Source organism: Ranitomeya variabilis, chromosome 1 (genome assembly GCF_051348905.1).
Source record: "Ranitomeya variabilis isolate aRanVar5 chromosome 1, aRanVar5.hap1, whole genome shotgun sequence".
NCBI lineage: Eukaryota > Metazoa > Chordata > Amphibia > Anura > Dendrobatidae > Ranitomeya > Ranitomeya variabilis.
This window is the reverse complement of record NC_135232.1, coordinates 573930107-573954657: the sequence shown is the minus strand read 5'-3', so window position 1 is coordinate 573954657 and position 24551 is coordinate 573930107. Positions and strand designations below refer to the sequence as shown.

At 42.6% G+C, this 24551-nt stretch overlaps 1 protein-coding gene across 4 annotated transcripts in view; it reads left to right on the top strand.

Moving 5' to 3' along the window:
• LOC143768773 (cholinesterase-like) overlaps positions 1–23034 on the top strand; it is a 185230-nt gene extending 162196 nt beyond the window's left edge. For all 4 annotated transcript variants that reach the window (XM_077257420.1, XM_077257423.1, XM_077257434.1 and 1 more), the window contains 2 exons: positions 18700–18863; positions 22840–23034. In XM_077257420.1, the coding sequence (XP_077113535.1) occupies positions 18700–18863; positions 22840–22943 (268 nt within the window). In that variant the 3' untranslated portion in view covers positions 22944–23034. The remainder of the gene's footprint in view (positions 1–18699; positions 18864–22839) is intronic.
• Positions 23035–24551: the final 1517 nt, after the last annotated feature.

The window sequence follows — 24551 nt, the reverse complement described above, 5'->3', positions numbered from 1 at the left end:
TTAGACCCTTTCACAAACAACGCTTTAGCACGAAGGACCTGAAATACCATCCTAACCTGCTTCACATGAGACTCCCAATCATCGGAAAAAACCAAAATATCATCCAAATACACAATCATGAATTTATCCAGATAATTCCGGAAGATATCATGCATAAAGGACTTAAATTCCGATGGAGCATTAGAGAGCCCGAATGGCATCACAAGATATTCAAAATGGCCTTTGGGCGTATTAAATGCTGTTTTCCATTCATCACCTTGTTTAATACGCACAAGATTATACGCCCCTCGAAGGTCGATTTTAGTAAACCAACTGGCACCCTTAATCCGAACAAACAAATCAGAAAGCAAAGGTAAAGGGTACTGGAATTTGACCGTGATCTTATTGAGAAGGCGATAATCTATACAGGGTCTCAAGGAACCATCCTTCTTGGCAACAAAAAAAAATCCCGCTCCCAATGGTGACGAAGACGGGCGAATATGCCCCTTCTCCAAGGACTCCTTTACATAACTCCGCATAGCGGCATGCTCTGGCACAGACAGATTGAAAAGTCGGCCCTTAGGGAACTTACAGCCAGGAATCAAATTAATGGCACAATCAAAGTCCCTATGAGGAGGCAGGGAACTGGACTTGGGCTCATCAAATATATCCTGGAAATCCGACAAAACCTCAGGAACATCAGAAGAAGGAGACGAGGAAATGGACATCAAAGGAATATCACTATGTATCCCCTGACAACCCCAACCAGTTACAGACATAGATCTCCAATCCAGCACTGGATTATGTACCTGTAACCATGGAAAACCCAGCACAACAACACCATGCAAATTATGCAACACCAAAAAGCGAATATTTTCCTGATGTGCTGGAGCCATGCGCATGGTCAACTGTGTCCAGTACTGGGGTTTATTCTTGGCCAATGGCGTAGCATCAATCCCCCTTAGGGGAATAGGGCTCCGCAAAGGCTCCAAGGAAAAACCATAGCGCTTGGCAAATTCTAAGTCCATTAAGTTCAGGGCAGCGCCAGAATCCACAAATGCCATAACAGAAAAGGACGACAATGAGCAAATCAGGGTAACAGACAAAATAAATTTAGGCTGTACAGTACTAATGGTAACAGACCTAGGGACCCTCTTAGTACGCTTAGGGCAATCAGAAATAGCATGAGCAGAATCACCACAGTAAAAACACAGGCCATTCTGACGTCTGAATTTCTGCCTTTCTGCTCTAGTCAAAATCCTATCACATTGCATAGGCTCAGGACTCTGCTCAGAGGACACTGCCATATGGTGCACAACCTTGCGCTCGCGCAGGCGCCGATCAATCTGAATGGCCAAAGACATTGACTCATTCAGACCAGCAGGCATGGAAAACCCCACCATAACATCTTTAAGGGCTTCAGAAATACCCTTTCTGAAAATCGCTGCCAGGGCATACTCATTCCATTTTGTGAGCACAGACCACTTTCTAAATTTCTGGCAGTATACTTCTGCTGCTTCCTGACCCTGACACAGAGCCAGCAAAGTTTTTTCTGCCTGATCCACAGAATTGGGCTCGTCATACAGCAATCCGAGCGCTTGAAAAAATACATCAACATTGAGCAATGCAGGATTTCCTGGCTCAAGGGAGAATGCCCAGTCCTGCGGGTCGCCACGCAGCAAAGAAATAACAATTTTCACCTGCTGAATGGGGTCGAGGAACGGGGTCTCAGAGCAAAAAACAATCTGCAATTATTTTTAAAGTTCAGAAATTTAGATCTATCCCCAGAAAATAAATCAGGAATAGGAATTCTAGGCTCTAATACCGGAGTCTGGACAACATAATCTTGGATACTCTGTACCCTTGCAGCGAGTTGATCCACGCGCAAGGACAGACCCTGAACCTCCATATCAGCACCAAAATCCCAAACCACCCAGAGATTAAGGGGAAAAAAAGACAAAACAAGCTACAACGGAAAAAAAAATGACTCAGAACTTTTTTTCCCCTCTTTTGAGATGCATTTAACACATTGTGGGCCAGCTGTACTGTTATGACCTGGTGGCTAAAACGCAACATGGGACGAGCTCTGAGGAGGTGGTATCTCTACTGACCGCAGTCCCTAATCCTAACAACAACACTAGTAATAGCCGTGGGATGTTCCTGACTCTCCCTAGACACCTCTTCACAGCCTAAGAATTAACTACCCCTAAAGAAGGAAATAGAAAGCTATCTTGCCTCAGAGAAAACCCCAAAAGGAAAGATAGCCCCCCACAAATATTGACTGTGAGTGGAGAGGGAAATGACATACACAGAATTGAAATCAGTTTTCAGCAAAGGAGGCCAATACTAAACTTGATAGACAGAGAGAAAAGGATACTGTGCGGTCAGTATTAAAAACTACAAAAATCCACGCAGAGTTTACAAAAATGAACTCCACACCGACTCACGGTGTGGAGGGGCAAATCTGCTTCCCAGAGCTTCCAGCTAGCCTGAATATGACATAGTGACAAGCTGGACAAAAAGAGACATATTTGCAAAGCAATAGTGTCCAAAGAAAATGGATAAACAAGAACTAGCAGAAACTTATCTTTTGCTGACAAGGACAGGCCATATGAGAAATCCAAGGAGAGAACCAAATCCAACCTAAGACATTGACAGCTGGCATGAACTAAAGCCCAGAGCAGGTTTAAATAACAAACCCAGGCAAGGCGATCAGTGATGGCAGCTACTACAGCTACCAAAAGGAGCAGCAGTTCCACTCGAAACCACCAGAGGGAGCCCAAGGGCAGAACTCACAAAAATACCATTAGCAACCACAGGAGGGAGCTCCAGAACGGAATTCACAACAGTTTGCCTATGCAGTGAGTGCAAGGGCTGCCTAAAATTTGGAGGAACTCCAATTCCTTTTAAAAGAGACGTGGAGGAGGGCCTCATAAAAAAAGGTTTCCATTAGAAAGGAGAGGGTCTCCTATACTTGTAATGCCCATGCACTAAATAAATGGGCTGACAAACATTTATCCCTGGGGGGTATACATGAGCATCCTGTATAACAAATTTATTTTAAGGGCATCATAAACATTCTTTAAAAAAATTATGTGGATGTTGCATCACGGACCATGTTCTCCCTGGTGATATGGTGGTGGAGGATGAGGAAGAGGCGAAGGAGGAGAGTAACAGCACATAGCCAAAATCAGGAAGTGTACACTAGTGTTGAGCATTCCGATACCGCAAGTATCGGGTATCGGACGATATTTGCGGTATCGGAATTCCGATACCGAGATCCGATACTTTTGTGATATCGGGAATCGGTATCGGGATCGATATTAATGTGTAGAATAAAGAATAAAAATAAAAAATATTGATATACTCACCTCTCCGACGCAGCCTGGACCTTACCGATGTAACCGGCAGCTTCCGTTCCTAAGAATGAGCGATTGAAAGACCTTAGATGACGTCGCGGCTTGTGATTGGTGGCGTGAGCGGTCACGTGACCGCTCACGCGACCAAACACAAGCCGCGACGTCACCGCAGGTCATTCACGCGCTCATTCTTAGGAAGGAAGGCTGCCGGTTAGTACCAGGGCACGTCCGAGGGTGAGTATATCAATATTTTTTATTTTGATTCTTTATTTTACACATTAATATGGATCCCAGGGCCTGAAGGAGAGTTTCCTCTCCTTCAGACCCTGGGAACCATAGTATCCCATTGCACTGCATTGGGTTTCGTGTTTCGGCCGACCCCGACCCCGAGTTTTTTATAGGATCGGCCGATTTCACTTGACCCGACTTTTGAGAAAGTCGGGTTTCGTGAAACCCGACCCGATCCTATAAAAATAAAAGTCGCTCAACCCTATCCATGACAATTACAAAATCGCAAAGACAAACATTCGATAAGATTGGTGTTCTCCTACCTAATCCTGTATTCACACATGGTCAATTATACACTGCATTCTCTAGAGTAACAAATTGTAAAGGTCTTTCAGTTCAAATTGTACCTGGTAGAAGTCAAGGAAAGATCTTTGAAAATGATGAAAATGACTATACATTTAATTGTGTTTACAGAGAAATTTTAACTTAATTTATGTTTCTTTATGAAATTTGTTTAGATGCTGGAATGAATAAAAAACGCACATCTTACTGAATCCAGTTTGCTTTTGATTTTACACTGTGAATAAAATGTATTATTAGTATTATTCAGAATTTTAACGATTATTATTGTTATTAACTTCATTTTAAGTTAATTTACCACCTGTGTAAGCGCTATTGAATGTTGTCATTATTTAGTTTAATCACCAGCAGCGTTAATTAGATAGCAATGAGCATGCCGAGCGTTAGCTGGCTGGAAACAGCTAGTAAATTATATAGATGCTAATTTAGCATTGATGTTATTGATAATATGAAACGCAATTACGTTTCAGGAAGAAAAAATGGTAGGACCTTTCTGTAATATGCACTAATTAATATGTACAGTATATTGCCCAGTAGGACATTCTTAACATGTTATCTGTCACTTCCGGTCACGAGTACACCGACATTTCCGACTTGGTGCACGGTGGAGCACAGATGCGTTCCATTAGGAAATTTTTAAACATGTGATCAGTAATTCCGGTCATGTGGATATCACTATGCAGCGCATTAGCCATGTGGAAGCACGTTTATAGGACCTCTGAGTGAGTACCAAGTGAGAAGGGGATTTATTCCCCATGCAGTTATAAACTGATTGCATCAGGTATGGTCTAAGTTTGGCTGATTTATAACTAGTATCTTATATATCTAGGTGACACTGAAGCATCAACTATCCAGTGTGATATAAACTACAGGGTGGGCCATGTATATGGATACACCTAAATAAAATGGGAATGGTTGGTGATATCAACTTCCTGTTTGTGGCACATTAGTACTGCATATGGGAGGGGGGGAAACTTTTCAAGATGGGTGGTGACTAGGGTTGAGCGACCTTTTACTTTTTAAGGGTCGAGTCGGGTTTTGTGAAACCCGACTGTCTTAAAAGTCGAGTCGAGTGAAATCGGCCGACCACCGTGAAAAGTCGGGTTTCGGCCGAAACACGAAACCCAATGAAGGAAATTATTATTTTATTTTTTTATATTTTTTTATTCTCTCTCTCTCTCTCTCTCTCTCTCTCTCTCTCTCTCTCTCTCTCTCTCTCTCTCTCCCCCTCCATCCCAGCACAGAAAATTTCGTATTGCACGTTCCAAATCCCTACTGCGCACAAGCGATAACATGACGATAGGCGTTCACTCCCCTAAGACCTATGTCATCACTCTGCCCACGCTCATTCATTGGCTGAAAAAATGGCGCTAAACGCGTCATACGAAACGCGACTTTGGCGCCAAGATCGCGTACCGCATGGCCGACCCCGCACAGGGATCGGGTCGGGTTTCATGAGACGCCGACTTTGCCAAAAGTCGGCGACTTATGAAAATGAACGACCCGTTTCGCTCAACCCTAGTGGTGACCATGGAGGCCATTTTGTAGTCGGACATTTTGGATCCAACTTTATAAATGGCTCACCCAGGTGTATCCATATAAATGGCCCACCCTGTGTGTTGGTCATTTTTATCAACCAATTTGATACCTTTCCCCTGATAAACCCCTTGACATAAAGAGAGGAAACGTGTTGAAACTATGCTTTATATATTACATTACATATTTTATCTATTTTTCATCTAAACTAATTCATTCATTCATTGAAGAAAGGGCCGAAATATGTTAGCTGATGCTAAAAACCATCTTATTGTTGATTGGAGCAGGGGCGCCACATCAAATTACTAGGGTGCCAACCTCCGTGGCAATGTAGGGTCAATACAGGAGGTTGTTATATTGCTAGGCTTATTACATCACCCGCTTTCAGTTTATTAACTTAAGTTAAACTTTTTATGGTAATTTTTAAGACATATTATGTAAATAGTAGGAGGGTCTTTTTTAGTGTTGGTTGGTGCTTCTTGAAGTATGTTTGAGGTCATTGTCCTGCTAGAAGACCCATGACCTATGGTGCAAACCAGGGGCGGACCTACCGCCGGTTCAACCGGTGCAGCCGCACCGGGGCCCGGAGGTGGAGGGGGGCCCTTGCAGGCAGGGACATACAGGGGCCCGGCTTTGTGCTGCTGCAGTAGATCGGTGCACGGGTGCAGGCCCCGCACTGTATTAGCAGTGTACAAGTGCCGGCCGGCATCCTCCTATTGCAGACACAGCAGGAGCCTGTGTGTCTGCTGATCTGACGTCACCTGCGCGCCGGAGAGGAGAGATGAAGTTAGTAGAAAGCCATGGGGTCCCGGGCAGGAGGTATGTGACGGGCTTCATCTCACTCCTGCTTTCTTATCTGCTTTCTGTAGAGGATCTCTCTGTACTGTGAGATTTATTGCACCACCTTAAGTTTACATACAGATAAGGTCTCGGCTCCAGCGTCACCCGATCTGCATGTAAGCTGAAGCTGCAGCAATAAGTCACAGTGATCCTCACCCTGCACTGTGTGACCCTGAGCCCGGCTCCAGGACATCCCACATTATATATCAGATATATATTTGTACTATGTGCACATATATAGTGTTATGTGCACTGAGCACTGACCAGGCTGCAGGAACTCACATTATAATATAGTATATTATAATGTGAGTTCCTGCAGCCTGGTCAGTGCTCAGTGTATATAACACTATATATGTGCACATAGTACAGTGCACAGTATATACAGTATGGAGCCTCATGTGCAGTCATTATACAGTATGGAGCCTCATGTGCAGTCATTATACATTATGGAGCATCATGTGCGGTCATTATACGTTATGGAGCATCATGTGCAGTCATTATACAGTATGGAGCATCATGTGCGGTCATTATACAGTATGGAGCATCATGTGCGGTCATTATACAGTATGGAGCCTCATGTGCAGTCATTATACAGTATGGAGCATCATGTGCGGTCATTATACAGTATGGAGCATCATGTGCGGTCAATATACAGTATGGAGCATCATGTGCAGTCATTATACAGTATGGAGCATCATGTGCGGTCATTATACAGTATGGAGCATCATGTGCGGTCATTATACAGTATGGAGCATCATGTGCGGTCAATATACAGTATGGAGCATCATGTGCAGTCATTATACAGTATGGAGCATCATGTGCGGTCAATATACAGTATGGAGCATCATGTGCGGTCATTATACAGTATGGAGCATCATGTGCGGTCATTCTACAGTATGGAGCCTCATGTGCGGTCAATATACAGTATGGAGCATCATGTGTGGCCATTATACAGTATGGAGTATCATGTGCAGCCAGTATACAGTATGGAGCATCATGTGTGGTCATTATACAGTATGGAGTATCATGTGCAGCCAGTATACAGTATGGAGCGTCATGTGCGGCCATTATACAGTATGCAGCATCATGTGCGGTCATTATACAGTATGGAGCATTATGTGCGGTCATTATACAGTATGGAGCATCATGTGTGGCCATTATACAGTATGGAGTATCATGTGCAGCCAGTATACAGTATGGAGCATCATGTGGGGTCATTATACAGTATGGAGTATCATGTGCGGTCAATATACAGTATGGAGCATCATGTGTGGCCATTATACAGTATGGAGTATCATGTGCAGCCAGTATACAGTATGGAGCATCATGTGGGGTCATTATACAGTATGGAGTATCATGTGCAGCCAGTATACAGTATGGAGCATCATGTGCGGTCATTATACAGTATGCAGCATCATGTGCGGTCATTATACAGTATGGAGCATTATGTGCGGTCATTATACAGTATGGAGCATCATGTGCAGTCATTATACAGTATGGAGCATCATGTGGGGCCATTATACAGTATGGAGCATCATGTGCGGTCATTATACAGTATGGAGCATCATGTGCGGTCATTATACAGTATGGAGCATCATGTGCGGTCAATATACAATATGGAGCATCATGTGCGGCCATTATACAGTATGGAGCATCATGTGCGGTCATTATACAGTATGGAGCATCATGTGCGGTCATTATACAGTATGGAGCATCATGTGTGGCCATTATACAGTATGGAGCATCATGTGCGGTCATTATACAGTATGGAGCATTATCTGCGGTCATTATACAGTATTGACCATCATGTGTGGCCATTATACAGTATGGAGCACTGTGTGGCCATATTTTTTTATTTATAATTATTCTTTATGAAAGTGTGATCAGCAGTGCTAAATGGGTGTGGTTGGGACGTGGATACGGGTGTGACTAGTTATGAATGGGTGTGGCCAGAGGCGTGGCCTAAAATTTGCCACTTTATCCCTCTTTCCCATCTTCAAAAGTTGGGAGGTATGATGCTGGGCAGGGAGGGGGGCCCAGACACATTTCTTGCACAGGGCCCAAAGCTGTCAGTGTCCGCCACTGGTGCAAACACAGTTTTCTGACACTGGGCACTACATTGCAACCCCAAATCCTTTGTGAATCTTCACATTTCATGATGCCTTGCACACAGTCAAGGCACCCAGTGCCAGAGGCAGCAAAACAATCCAATAATATATTTGAACCTCCACCATATTTGACTAACTACCATATTCTTTTCCTTCCAAGCCTCACTCCATTTACAGTAAACAGTAGAATGATGTGCTTTACCAAAAAGCTCTATCTTGGTCTCATCTGACACCTGCTGGCCCTCTAAAAATAGTGGTGGCTGCCTGCTGGCTCTCTATAAATTTTGAGGATCGCCTTGTGGCCCTCCAAGTTTTTAAATTTACAGCATAATACTAAACAGAAAAATTGCCCATCTCAAATGGGTAAATTATATTGCAGTAGCAATATACGGCTATAGGCTGCTGCTGGCGCTCCACAAATGCCTAGAGGGGACTGGCTGCTCCCCAACGAAATATGATAACTGAGGGCTACCTGATGGCCCTCTAACAATAGTGATGGCTGACCACTGGCCCTCTAACAATAGTAAGTGCTACCTGATGACCCTCTACAAATAGTGAGGGCCGCTTGATGGTCCTGAAAAAAAAACTTGGTGACTTTCAGAGTCATAACTTAAACAGGATGTGTCTGATCATGTCAGGCACTCCAAATGTTCACATAAGGTAGTAAAATGTTCAAATTACATTTCCTGGTGAATGCTTTTATCAAAATTGAAAGAAATGCACTCATGCAAAAAACGCAGCAAAAACACTGCGTGTGAACTTAGCCCAAGGTGTGGAGAAGTATTTTTTTTTCTCTTATTTATTTTACCTTATATACAAGTCATTATCCTAGAAAGAACGTTTCTAACATTTTTTCCAGTAAAATCCATTTTTATCTTCCGTTTTGTATGCTTTATTGTCAGTCTGTAAAAGTGGCGTAACACTCTGACAACATTGTTCTCAGCAGCCAACAGAGATTCACAGATACTTCCAGGGGTCTTCCCCTTACTGTTCTCATGCCATTCCAGCCATGTTTACATCGATTGGAGCAATTTTTAGATTCCTCCAGAGCTCTGGGGGAGAGGGTGGGGGGGGGGGGTGCTGGTAAAATGCTCGATTTTCCCATTGACTCCTGTTATACTCGTTACTTGTGTCGAGCACTTGAGCATTTTACTGCTCGCTCATCACTAGTGATTAGTGATGAGCAAACATGCTCGCCACTACTTGTTACTCGCCCGAGTATCACTATGCTCGGTGTAGTCGGCAAGCACCGAGTATTTCCGGGATTATTTGGTGGGAGCTCGAGTCTCTGCCCTGCAATTCTGGCGCTCTATAGAGCACCAATGACAGTGCAGGGATTGTCAGCCATGCACTGTAATGCCGCAGCCATCTTTGTTGTGGTTTTACAGTGATTGGCTGGCCGCACAGGGTCATCAGGTATATAAGAGACCTGACGCTGCCCTGCTCGCTGCATTCTGCTCTGGACTTAGCGAGTGTAGGGAGAGCTGCTGCTGATATAGGGTCAGAATTGTGCTTTTAATAGTTAGTGTAGGTCTACAACTGTTCAGTCCACAACTCCTGAGAAACCAACAGTCCTTTTTAGGGCTAATTCTTGGGTCCCGAGATCGCAGCGCTAGGTAAGCAGGGGAGTCTATGTGCGCATATGCACATCAGTGCAAGGCCTGCAGGCACTGTATGTGAGTACATAGCTCTCACTGCATACCTCCAAAAGCTCCATTACTGTCTGCTGCTGCTTATTTAATATATATCTAGCTGCAGTTTTCTGTGGCTGTTTTTTTTTCTTCACCTGATACCTGCTCCTTTTATTCTAAAGCAATCCATAGCCCCCTTATTTTAACATTTATTTGCTTGTTTACGTTGCCTTCTACAGCCAGGTTATTGAAATCTAAGAACGTTCAAATCTACCTTTTCTTTTGTCCCAAACACCAGATGTGTGTGCGCCGAAAAAACTTTTTTTTTTTTGTGTCATAGCCAACTTTTTAACACAAATTAGTTGTGCCCAAAAAAATCAAGGCCACATTTACATCAGTCTGTTATCTGAGGCTAACGGCTGGTATACCGGTGGTGGAAAAATCGTAGCTTTGCAGGCATAAGTTTCATAGTTCTGTCAGCTAGCCTTGATCCACTCTTTTTTTTAGTTATTTTAAAAATTGTCCAAAATCCTCCCAAAAAATTATACAGTCTGTTATGTCAGGCTGAGTCCTGTTGTATCTGTGGTGGAAAAAATCGTAGCTTCGCAGGCATAAGTTTCATAGTTCTGTCTACTAGCGTTGTTGTACTCATTTTTACTTTTTTGCCAAATTTCAGATACAAGAGAAAAAAACTAGACAGTCTGCTATCTGTGGGTGTGGCCTGGTGTATCAGTGGTGGAAAAATCATAGCTTCGCAGGCATAAGTTTCATAGTTCTGTCTGCTAGCCTTGTTCCACTTTTTTTTTTTAATTATCCAAAAACAAAATAAAAATTGATACAGTCTGTTATGTCAGGCTGAGGTCTAGTGTATTGGTGGTGGAAAAATTGTAGCATTGCAGGCATAACTATAATAGTTGTGTCTGCTAGCCTTGTTCCACTCTTTATTTGTTATTTTAAAAATTCTCCAAAATCCCCCCAAAATTATACAGTCTGTTATGTCAGGCTGAGGCCTGTTGTATCTGTGGTGGAAAAATTGTAGCTTTGCAGGCATAAGTTTCATAGTTCTGTCTGCTAGCCTTGTTCCAAAAAAATACTCCAAACCTGCCAAAAAATTTATACAGCCTGTTATGTAAAGCTTAGGCCTGGTGTATCTGTGGTGGAATAATCGTAGCTTTGATGGCATACTGATCAGATATAATTTTGCCCCAAATAAATACATTTGTGTTGAGCGTTTGAAATAGTTCAGTAGTCCATTTAAAATAGGCAAGGAAGGCAAGGGGCAAGGGACGGGGAAGTCGACGTGATGCTGATGGGGCATGCAGAGGACGAGGCCGAGACTCTTATAAAAATGAACAAGGACTGGATTGGGCAAGATTTCAGTACACCACCAAGTGAAAACAGTGAAACATAACCTGTAATACGTTGTCTTTTTTGTGGAGGTGTAGCGTCATACACCTCTCCCCAACCACACATGGCTATCCGCTTACTGATTTTGTCTGTTTGTTGTTATCCTCCTTATCCTCATCCTCATCATCCACTACCAGTACAACACCAGGGTGAACGTATTCCGTGATGCAAAAGTCACTCAATTTTTGTGCAAGGGTGTTTTTCAGATGCCCGTTACTAATTAGAAACCAAAATAAACTCCCCCAGAGGGAACTGTCATCAAAATGAGATGTACGTACTATATATTTTTCCCATTTATTCTTATATATTCCAGTTTTAATATCTCTGCTCCATCCTTTTATGACCCAGTGTATACCTCTACAATATGAAAATATTGAAATACTATTATACTTTTTTTATATTCCTGTCTCTCTGAGCTGTTGCTAGGGACAAACATATCTCGTTGGACACAATCTGGCATCATATATATGAACCTGTGTTCGCCCCTCCCTTTTGTTAATTATTTTCATCGGTGGATTCACATCCTTGGTTTTTTTTATTATTATTTCAGTATGATTTATCTTTATGTCTCCTCATTCTACACCACTAGATCACCAGGCTTAATGTCTTCTGTGTCGCTACAGGCAGTCCAATTTTTGGCAAGGGTGTCTATGATACGATATGATATGATATGATTGCCCCTCTCACACATACCAAAGCTCGCAAAATCAACAGACAGCCCTGGCACACCCGCCTGACCAAAGAACTGAGGCGAACTTCCAGGGCTGCTGAGCGCAGATGGAAAGGATCCCACTCCAACTAGCGCTTCATCACATTCAAACAGTCCCTCACTACTTTCAAGACCACACTCGCTACAGCAAAACAAACCTACTTCTCATCTCTCATATCCTCCCTGTCTCACAACCCCAACCAGTTATTCAACACCTTCAATTCTCTCCTCCGCCCCCCAGCACCTCCTCCCTCCCCACTCATCTCAGCTGAAGACTTTGCCTCATTCTTCAAGCAGAAGATTGAGAACATCAGAGACAGTTTTAGTAAACAACCCCCAGAACCTTTCCTCCCGACTTCCCAGCCCTCCACCTCCAAAACCAACTTCTCCACCATTACAGAAGACAGACTCTCCAGTCTACTCTCAAGATCGCATCTCACCACCTGTGCACTTGACCCGATCCCATCCCACTTCATCCCAAACCTTGCCACAGTCTTCATTCCAACCCTAACCCATCTCTTCAACCTATCACTAACAACTGGTGTTTTCCCCTCAAGCTTTAAACATGCCTCAATCACACTTATCCTCAAAAAGCCCTCTCTTGACCCATCCTCTGTATCTAGCTATCGCCCTATATCACTTCTCCCCTACGCCTCAAAACTACTAGAACAACATATCCATCTTGAACTGTCCTCCCATCTCTCTTCCTGCTCCCTCTTCCACTGCTTTCAATCAGGCTTCTGGTCACACCACTCCACTGAAACTGCCCTAACCAAGGTCACCAGTGACCTATTAACCGCCAAGAGCAAGCGGCACTACTCTATCCTCCTCCTCCTGGACCTGTCCTCTGCCTTTGACACAGTGGACCATTCCCTGTTGCTGCGGACCCTCTCATCCCTTGGCATTACAGACTTGGCCCTATCCTGGATCTCGTCATACCTAACTGACCGGACATTCAGCGTCTCCCACTCACACACCACCTCCTCAACTCGCCCCCTATCTGTCGGAGTCCCACAAGGTTCAGTCCTAGGGCCCCTGCTCTTCTCCATTTACACCTTTGGCCTGGGACAGCTCAGAGAATCTCACGGCTTTCAGTATCATTTCTATGCTGACGACACACAGATCTACATCTCTGGACCAGATATCACCACCCTACTAACCAGAATCCCTCAATGTCTATCTGCTATTTAATCCTTCTTCTCCGCTAGATTTCTAAAACTTAACATGGACAAAACAGAATTCATCATCTTTCCCCCATCTCACATGACCTCCCCAATGAACCTATCCATTACAGTAAACGGCTGCACTCTCCCCAGTCCCACAAGCCCACTGTCTTGGGGTAATCCTTGACACTGAGCTCTCCTTCAAACCACATATCCAAACCCTTTCCACTTCCTGCCGCCTCCAACTCAAAAATATTTCACGGATCCGTACATTCCTAAACCAAGAATCTGCAAAAACCCTAGTCCTTGCCCTCATCATGTCCCGCCTCGACTACTGTAACCTCCTGCTCTGTGGCCTCCCCTCTAACACTCTCGCACCCCTCCAATCTATTCTAAACTCTGCTGCCCGACTAATCCACCTGTCCCCCCGCTATTCCCCGGCCTCTCCCCTCTGTCAATCCCTGCACTGGCTCCCCATTACCCAGAGACTCCAGTACAAAAGCTTAACCATGACATACAAAGCCATCCACAAACTGTCTCCTCCATACATCTGTGACCTCGTCTCCCGGTACTTTCCTGCACGCAACCTCCGATCCTCACAAGATCTCCTTCTCTACTCACCTGTTATCTCCTCTTCCCACAATCGCATACAAGATTTCTCTCGTGCATCCCCCCTACTCTGGAACTCTCTACCACAACACATCAGACTCTCGCCTACCATCGAAACCTTCAAAAAGAACCTGAAGACCCACCTCTTTTAACAAGCCTACAGCCTGCAGTAACTACCAATTGACCAAACTGCTGCATGACCAGCTCTACCCTCACCTACTGTATCCTCACCCATCCCTTGTAGATTGTGAGCCCTCGTGGGCAGGGTCCTCTCTCCTCCTGTAGCAGTTGTGACTTGTATTGTTCAAGATTATTGTACTTGTTTTTTATTATTTATACCCCTCCTCACATGTAAAGCACCATGGAATAAATGGCGCTATAATAATAAATAATAATAATACCCATAGTATATTTTTTTTAAATGTATCCCCTTGTATCCCCTGCGTGCATGGGCATTACAAGTCTAGAAGACACACTCCTTTACATTGGGCCTATTTTTTCATGAGGCCTTCAGCAATGTCTCCTCATTCTCCACCACTAGATCACCAGGCTTAACGTCTTCAGTGCCGCTACAGGCAGTCCAATTTTTGGCATGGGTGGTTATGATGCCCATAGTATATTTTTTAAAAATGTATCCCCCTTGGGGAAATGTCTGTCAGCCCATGCACTGCATGTATGGGCATTACAAGTCTAGAAGACACACTCCGTTACATTTGGCCTATGTTTTCATGAGGCCTTCAGCAATGTCTCCTCATTCTCCACCAGTAGATCACCACGCTTAACGTGTCCTGTGATGCTACAGGCAGTCCAATTTTTGCCAAGCCTGTCTATGATGTCCATAACAGATTTTTAAAAAAGGTACCCCCATTGGGGAAATTTTACTCAGCCCATGCACTTCGTGTATGGTCAGCACAAGCCTAGTAAACCTGCTCCTTATCATTGGGCCTAGTTTTTAATGAAGCATTCCTCCACCTCTCATTTTCCACCACTAGATCACCAGGGTTCACGTGTTCCATGCTGCTACAGACAGTCAATTTTTTGGCAAAGGTGTCTGTGATTCCAATTAAATATTTTTAAACAAATGTATCTCCCATAGGGAAATGGTTGTCAGCCCTATGCACTTAGTGCATGGGCATTACAAGTCTAGGAGACACGCACCTTAACATTGGGCCTAATTTTTAATAATGACTTCCTCCACATATCATCATTCTCCACCACTAGAACACCATGGTGAATGTGTTCTGGGCTGTTGCAGCCATTCAATTTTGGCCAGGGGCATCTATGATCCCCATAAATATATTTTTTTTTAAATGAAACCCCCATGGGGAAATGTTTGTCAGCCTATACACTTAGTGTATGGGCATTACAAGTCTAGGAGACACACTCCTTTACATTGGGCCTATTTTTTCATGAGGCCTTTAGCAATGTCTCCTCATTCTCCACCACTAGATCACCAGGCTTAACGTCTTCTGTGCCGCTACAGGCAGTCCAATTTTTGGCAAGGGTGGTTATGATGCCCATAGTATATTTTTAAAAAATGTATCCCCCTTGGGGACAGATTTTTTTATGAGGCCCTCCTCGATGTTTCTTCCAAAGGGGATTGGGGTGCGTGCTAATTTGGGTCAAGGCGGAACTTGCATTCAACGCTTAAGGAAACAGTATGGGATCACCAACTAAAGAATGTGAAGTGGGTTTTCCTGTGGCCATCCAGTAACTGGGTTCAAAGGCTTATTGGGATGCATATGACTTGATAGCAGGGAAGGCCTTGCAGGTAATACATAAGAAAACAGTATGCCAGAACCAGCTGAAGAATGTGAAGTGGCTTTTCTTGTGGCCATCCAGGACCTGGGTTCAAAGGCTTATTGGGGTGCATATGACTTGATATCAGGGTAGGCTTTGCAGGTAATACATAAGAAAACAGTATGGCAGGACCAACTGAAGAATGTGAAGTGGCTGGTACTGTGGCCATCCAGTACCTGGGTTCAAAGGTTTATTGGGGTGCATATAGCTTGATAGCATGGCAGGCCTTGCATTCAATGCAACATTTTTTCAGGAAGCCCTCCTATACCTCTCGTGAAAGGGGTATTGGGGTGCAATGTAATTGTTGGCAGCCCAGCCACTCACTTCAAAGGCAATAACAGCAGAGGAGACCCACTGTTTAATAATGGCCCTTTAAGAATATTAATGCCGCCTGATGCCCCTCTAAAAATAGGCTTTGTGACTTTAAGACTGAGTCCCTCTTTCATAAATGAAACAAGATGTGTCTCCTTATGTGTCACCACATGGCCAGCTAGAGTTGTTAAATGTTACAATGACATTTCCCAGTGAATGCATTTGTATTGGTTGAAAGCAATGTTAAAGTTGAAAAACACATCAAAAACACTGTGTGTGAACATAGCCCAAGTGGTGGAGGAACATTTTGGTCTAAGGTTAATTACACAGGTCAACAAAAAAAAAAATTTTTTCTGGTGTCCAAAATATTTTAATGAATTTGGGGTATTTTTGGGGTGCTGATTCTGAATATGCTATCAGTTTTGCCAGATTGGCTCAAGTTTTTGACATTTTTGGTATCTTATTTATAGCACTTGTTGGTAAATGCGACGTATCATCTCATTCTCATTCTCATCCCTGCAAAATGACCTCCAGCTGGCCACAAATGTGCATGTGTTTGCGCAAACGTTTAAAAACCGACTCCATGAGGATGGTCTGAGTGCACGACTTCCACAGATGGGGGTTGTGCTCACAGATTGGCATTTGCCACAGAACACCAGGATTGGCAAATTTGCCACTGGTGCGTTGCTCTTCACAGATGAAAGCATCATGTGACAAACATGACAGAGTCTGGAGACGCCGTGGAGAGCGATCTGCTGCCTCTAACATCCTTCAGCATGACTGGTTTGGCAGTGGGTCAGTAATGGTGTGGGGTGGCATTTCTTTTGAGGGCCGCACAGCCCTCCATGTGCTCGCTAGAGGTAGCCTGATTGCCATTATGTATCGAGATGAGATCCTCAGACCCCTTGTGAGACCATATGCTGGTGCGGTTGGCCCTGGGTTCCTCCTATTGCAGGACAATGCCAGAACTCATGTGGCTGGAGTGTGTCAGCAGTTCCTGCAAGATGAAGGCATTGAAGCTATGGACTGGCCCACCCGTTCCCGAGACCTGAATCTGATTGAACACATTTGGTACATCATGTCTCGCACCATCCACCAATGTCACATTGCACCACAGACTGTCCAGGAGTTGGTGGATGCTTTAGTCCAGGTCTTGGAGGAGAACCTTCAGGAAACCATCCTCTGCCTCATCAGGAGCATGCCCAGGCGTTGTGGGGAGATCATACAGTCACATGGAGGCCACACACTGCTGAGCATCATTTCCTTGCCTTGAGGCATTTCCACTGAAGTTGGATCAGCCTGTAACTTCATTTTCCACTTTGATTTTGAGCATCATTCCAACTCCAGACCTCCGTGGGATATTAGTTGTGATTTACATTGATAACACAGGTCAACAAAAAAAATTTTGGAGCAAAGGACAAAGAAAAAGCTTCAAATTTGGTGTTCCAATGGTGTGGAGAGAGCCAAAAAATCATCATGATGACTGTTATTTCTGTGCAGTGCAAGTGCAAGGATTCAATAAGCATAAGAAACGAAAATGGGAGTAACATGGAATCTGCAAGAAGGCTTGTCCCTCATTGTGAAGATGTGCCTGTACCTGTGTTTACCATAAATAACAGTCATCATGATGATTTTTTGGCTCTCTCCACACCATTGGAACACCAAATTTGAAGCTTTTTCTTTGTCCTTTGCTCCATTTTCGTAATAATTCGATACATGCTTTTGCACACTATGTGTGGTGCCCAAAACTTGTCTTGGTCCCCAAGCATAACCCCAAAATAGGCAAAATACACTTTTTTTACGAAGTCTGTTATGTTTCTTCTATGTTTTGGCAGTGTGTATTCACCACAAATGTAACAGAATGAGTCTGGATCGTTAAGACAACTTCTTCTTGATGAGTTCATGCTTTTCACTGGAAAACAGACAACAACATAAAGTTAGTGCAAAAATCAAGCTATGAACAAACTTTTAGAACACTAATTAACACAAAACTATATTGAGAACTGCTCAGTTCAAGTACTAATCCAAAGAAATTAATGAGATGATGCGTCGCATTTACCAACAAGTGCTATAAATAAGATACCAAAATCTCAAAAACTTGAGCCAATCTGGCAAAACTGATGACATATTCAGAATCAGCACCCCAAAAATACCCTAAATTCGATGAAATATCTTTGGCACCAAAAATGCTGTTGACCAGTGTTATTTTACCTTATATACAAGTCATTACCCTGGAAAGGATATATCTTAACATATTTCCCAGCAAAATCCATTTTGGTTTCATTTTGGTATGTTTTTTGGTGCACCTGTAAAAATGGCGTGAAACTCTGACAACATTGCTTACAGCTTTGACCTTGGAGTCAGAAATGCTTCCAGGGGCAATCCCCATGATGTTCCCATGTTATTCGAGCAGTGTTTCCATCATTTTCAGACTTTTTAGACCTTAAAAGGACCCCCGGGGGAGATCGCGTTAAAAATACTCGGGTCTCCCATAGACTTACATTGGACTCGTTGCTTGGGTCGAGTACCCGAATATTCCAATTTGCTCGACCTGAGCAACGAGCACTCGAGCATTTTAGTGCTCACTCATCACTAGTCTTGATGAATCGATCACTTAGAGTATTATTGTAATTTTCTAAATAAAAATTTTCTTTGCAGTGTCCCTCATGATGATGACAATGCATTTACATGGCCTCCATACACATATCAAGAACAAAACCACGTAGTGTTGAAGACTGGCAAATGGGAAGTTCAAAGAAATTTATATTCTAAACGATGCCACTTTTGGAATTTCCTCCTTCCTAAACTTGTAGGAGAAATCGGTAAGGTACTGTTTATGAAAAGTGATATGCTAATGATTAGTCTTCTTGAAATATATAAGGGCTAGGACAAGGTGTTGTTGGTTACTTAAGAAAAAGCTACAGCAGAAGATGGAAGGAAATTTGTGGTTAGTGCATGGCTAAGTGAAAAGGTGAAGACTTCAGGCATGTTATAGGTGACCGATAAAACAACATAGGATGACACAGAATTAAGCACAGCTGATTCTTCAGGTTTGTTGATAAACTATATAAAAAATTTGGACATGTGATGCTGGAGTGCAGGATAAATTCAAGTGAGCAAGTTTTCTGTGGATCAGTTTCAGTGTGAATCTATTTTGTTTTGGAAAAACAAGTAATCTGATTGACTTTAAAAGAGGAATGGTTATCGGCAGTAGAATACCCAGTACAACATTGTTGATAGTGTGCTGAGCAGTGAAAAAAGTATGGTCTGGCCAGATTAGTCAAGACAGCATGCTGATAGGCGAGTCAGAATTCCGCCCAAGCGCATGAATCAAAGAACCATTCAAGATCAGGTGTAAAAAGTTCAGCCTGGTGGAGGTGCAGTAATGGTGAATGTTTTATTCGACATCCTGAGTCCTCTGATACTTGTGGATTGATATTTGGATAATAGAGTTTACCTAAATATTGTGGACCACCAAGTTCATCTCTTTATATTTACCCGATTTCAGAAGAACACTTTTAGCAGGGCAGTGCATTCTCCCACAAGGGTTGTATAGTTATGGATTAGTTCCAGAAACATGACTGCAAATTTTCCTTGCTCCTCTGAGCTTCACAGTCTAAAGGTCCTAATTCTACAGATGAAGTAGAACTGGCTGTTCAGAGACTGTCAGTACCTTCATCTATTTTGTGGCAACTACGAGACGCAATACTGTCCACATGGACAAATGTTCCTGCAGAATGATTTAATCACCTAGTGGAATCTATGCCACAATAAATTGGTTTGGTTTTGTAAGCCAAAGAAGGTCCAAAACACTACTAGATTGGCATCTCTAATAAAATGGCCATTTAGTGTACATATGGAAGTAGGTAAGGCATGGAGTTCAGAAAAGAACTCCCAGGTCACGAAGACCCCATTACAGAGCGATAGGGGGATTAAACTTTAGAAATAAACAAATATTTGTAGTAGAGCACATGCACACAGTCATGTGCAAGGAGGATGCCGGCTGTGTTATACAGAAAGATCCCATCGCTGATGTTTATATTCCTGAGGGAACAAAATGAAATAAGTCAAATGTCAAATTTAAAATTATTTAAAATTATTTAACAGATTTAAAAAAAACCATAAAGTTCAAATTACCTTTCCCCCTTCCAAAAATACAGAATTTTTTAAAAAGGTCAAATCTATGGAAATATTAATTATATAAATCTACTACTTGGACAACTCCTTCTCGATCTAAGGCCATGTTCACACTTTGGGGTTTTTACCGCGATTTTGATGCTGCGGGTCTGCAGCAGTTTCCCTAGCGTTTACATTTACATGTAAACCCTATGGAAACCGCAATCCGCTGTGCACATGCTGCGGGAAAAAACGCGCAGAAACGCAGCAATTTACAACCCGCAGCATGTCACTTCTTTGTGCAGAATCGCAGCGATTCTGCACCCATAGAAATGCATTGATCCGCTAACTTCCCGCATGGGGCTGTGCCCACGATGCGGGAAGTAAGCGAATAATGTGCATTTGCTACCCGGGGTGGAGGAGATGAGACTCTCCTCCAGGCCCTGAGAAGCATAAATAGTGTAAAAAATAAAGAATTAAAATAAAAAATAATGCTATACTCACCTCTCAGCGCTGCACGCGGCCGTCTGGTCTCAGTTGCTGTGCGAGCAGGACCTGTGGTGATGTCGCGGTCACATGACCGTGATGACGCCGCAGTCACATGACCGTGACATCAAGAAGGTCCGTCTCGGCACAGCATCTTTGGAACCGGAGCGCCGCGTGCAGCGCCGAGGAGATCCGGACATCAGAGGGTGAGTATAACCAATTTTTATTATTTTTAACATTACTATTGATGCTGCATATTGCTGCATATGCAGCATCAATAGTACAGGAGTAATCCCGCAGCAGAAACCGCGGAACAAACCGCGATAAATCTGCAGGGATAACCGCAGCGGTTTTGCCCTGCAGATTTATCAATCCTGCTGCGGGAGAACCCGCAGAGCACGCCGCAAAGTGTGCACACAGCCTAAGTGTTTGACCCTGATAAAATAAAAAGCTTATACTTACCTCCCATTCTGGCACTGTTCCCGTAGTATTGGCTCTCGCTGTCTCTGAGGCTCTCATGCATGATGTTGTTGTGTCACGTGGAGACCGGTGCCCATTCAGCACTGGCATCACTGTGTCTGCCTGTTACGAATTGAACATGAAGAGGAAGTCCGGGCTGCAGCTGATCTTGGAATTCCTCTACATAGTAAATTTGACAGGAGGTGGAGGCAGTGATGCCAGGGCTGATTTAACGCCGGTGCCACAAAAGCATGGGAGGCCCGGGGAGAGCAAGTGCCAACACCATGGGAATGGCGCCAGTATGGGAGTTGATTATAGGCTTATTTATTATATCGGGGCTAAGCATGGGTATGACAGGAAGTTGTCACAGTTAACCCTTTTAATGAATGGCTTAAATACAAATCTAAATGTCTGAATTGCCTTTTTCGGCCATCGCACTTCCCAAAAAAATGCAATAAGAAGGGATCAAAACATTGTATGTATCTTAAAATGGTTCCAATTAAAATAGCAAATTGCAATAAAAAAGTAAAGAAGCCTTTATACAAGTAAAAATTAAAAAAATACAGCAGCAACACAAACCAATTTATTTTTACCAAGCTTAGAATTTTTTTAATTACTAAAGATATATACAGCTCTGAAAAAAATTAAGAGACCACTGCAAAATGTTCAGTTTGTCTGATTTTTCTTTTTATATGTATATTTTTTAGTAAAATTAAATTGTCCTTTTATTCTATAAACTTCTGACATGTCTCCGAATTTCCAAGCAGTAAAATTTGTATTTTTTTTCTGAAAAGAAGAAATGGTCAAATTTTTTACAAATAACCAGTGCTTTCAGACCTCAAATAATGCAAAGAAAACAAGTTCATAATCATTTAGAAACAACAATAATAATATTTTAAATCAGGAAGAGTTCTGAAATCAATATTTTGTGGAATAACCATGATTTTTAACCCCAGCTTTCATGCGTTTTGGCATGCTTTCCACCAGTCTTTCACACTGCTCCTGGCGCAAATATTTAAGCAGTTTTTTGTTTGATGGCTTGTGACTATCCATCATCCTCTTGATTACATTCCAGAGGTTTTCAATGGGGTTCAGTTCTGGAGATTGGGCTGCCCATGACAGAGTTTTGATGTGGTGGTCTCTTAATTTTTAACAGAGCTGTATGTATAATAAACTACACGTTTGACATAAATGTACTGAGTTCGAGAATCAAGTCATTTTTATTCAGGTCGATTCATCCAAGATTTATGTCACAAAAGTGGTGTAAAACCTTTGAGAAGTTGAAACATCTTTTTCACGCCACTTTGGATGAGCTCTGGTGAAACTGGTAGAGCTGAGGAGGAGCTGGGATGGTGCATGGCCACGTCTCTCATCAAACCCATCAAATGTGCCACATTTTCTAGTCCAGAAATAGTAGCATTTCTAACATAGAGCACTTAGAAGAGATGGCGAATTCATTATGTGCCATGAGTCTCATAATGAATATGCACCGTTTACTCTGTCAAGGCTGGAGTAGCATGAGCTTGGGCTGTGCCAGTCTCATTGAATTGGTCCCATACTTTTTAAAAGAAGAGGAGGAAAAAAACAAAAGTGCAAAATTAAAAAATTGCCCGTTGCAGCATAAACAATAGCTTGAAATAAACAGCAGAGCCAGAAAGAGGGTATTAACACTAATACAAATTGAAAAGATATACTTAGTGATACTTAAAAAAAGCTAAATACTCTAATTTCTTTTAGGTAAAGACTTTGATGGAAATTTTTGGAGTTCCACTGTGACTGCTGAACAAGCGTGCCGAAGGAATGCACGATCAGAAGATTCTTGCCAATCAATTTTGAACTGAAGTTTTATTGTTCAGTACAATTGTCTAATTTCCAGATTGCAATTCCACCGGAACATAAAAAATCACTAAATATAAGCCTGCGTTCACATGTTGTGGTTGTTTGCTGTGATCATAGTAGAGCTGTAACAAATGCATAATTGCTGCCTATCAAACACCAACAGTTATTATTTATCGACAGCTCAGGGTAAACTCTCTGTTAGGCTAGTCTATTTGCTGAGTTTTCAGAGGAGAAACTGAGCAGAAACTCAAAGTTTTTGAGGAGTTTTGAGAATTGAAGAAGGGAGATTTTCTGCTCAGTTTCTACTCCAAAAATCCCTTATAAAACAAAGGAAACAAAAACAAAGGCGTGCTTAGTGCCAGGATACCAATATAAAACAATAATCAAAGTGCCATGTGAATAAAGGTAATATTATCCCTGCAAACGTGATGCTGGACTATATATCATTACAAGAGGATAGTCGGAGTATCATAGAGGAACAAAACATGGAGAAAAAGAACTGACCATAAAGTCCAATCATAGTGCAGTGAAAAAAAATCAATAATAATTATGAATTACAATAGTATACAGGTTTACAATAGGAAAAACAAACCAATGTACACAAAGAGTTCATTAAAAACAAGGCCGCACACCCACATAAGAAAATGGCCATAAAGGATAAGATGTAGTCCTGCCAATTGCAAAGTGGCGGTCACGATGTAATTCAGGGTTGTAATCAATTAAGTGCATACAAGAAGTTTTGTGGAATAGATATCATGTTGATAAACTGCTTTAGTGCTTAAGTGTAAATAAACATCTCTAGTGAGGCAAAGTACAAAGAATATTAACATGAATCCATGGTGTGGATAAGAGCAATGTTACTGATAGTATGCAGGCACAATGAAACAGCAAGAATGCTGTGTGGCATAGGGAAGAGATCAAATATCAGTGTGTGAAAATCAAACCAAAAGTGGAAAAATAATGCTGCTTACAAAGGTGGTATGGATCTCGCTCTCCTGGATGGCGTCCTACCCAACGCATATTTCGACACGCTGCCTTCTTCGGTATGCTGCTAAGCTGGTGAATGACACAGGTGGTATAATAACATCTATCATCATAGAAAAGAGCTGAGTGGCAAGACATGGAGAATTACATGATTTCTTCCACTACTGCTATTTTCAGCCAGATATGTGTTTTAAGAATGTAGATATAATTGAATTAGTCAATAATTGAATTAATCAGCAACACTGCAGGAAGCCACATTGGACATTTACCAGCTACTGATTGTAGAGGTCCATGTGCTGAGGCCCCCACTAACAAGATATTGGGTCAAATGCTGACATCATAAAATCTGAGTTTACACCAGAAAGGAACTCATAGATTTGCAGGCGCCTTGTTCAGGGGTCAGGGCAATGGTCTATTACAGCTGAACATGAGCCTTGCAATCCACCTCCTACCTTCTGGAATTCTTGCAGCTTCTTTTGATTAGTAGCCCTGGCATGTTATCATACATGCACCACACTGCAGCTTTAATATACTGTAGAGCCACAAATCTGAAGAGGCATTGGGAATTCAGGCAGGTAGGAGACAGTATGGAGAAACGTTACTTTTTACAATAACCCATGAAAGGC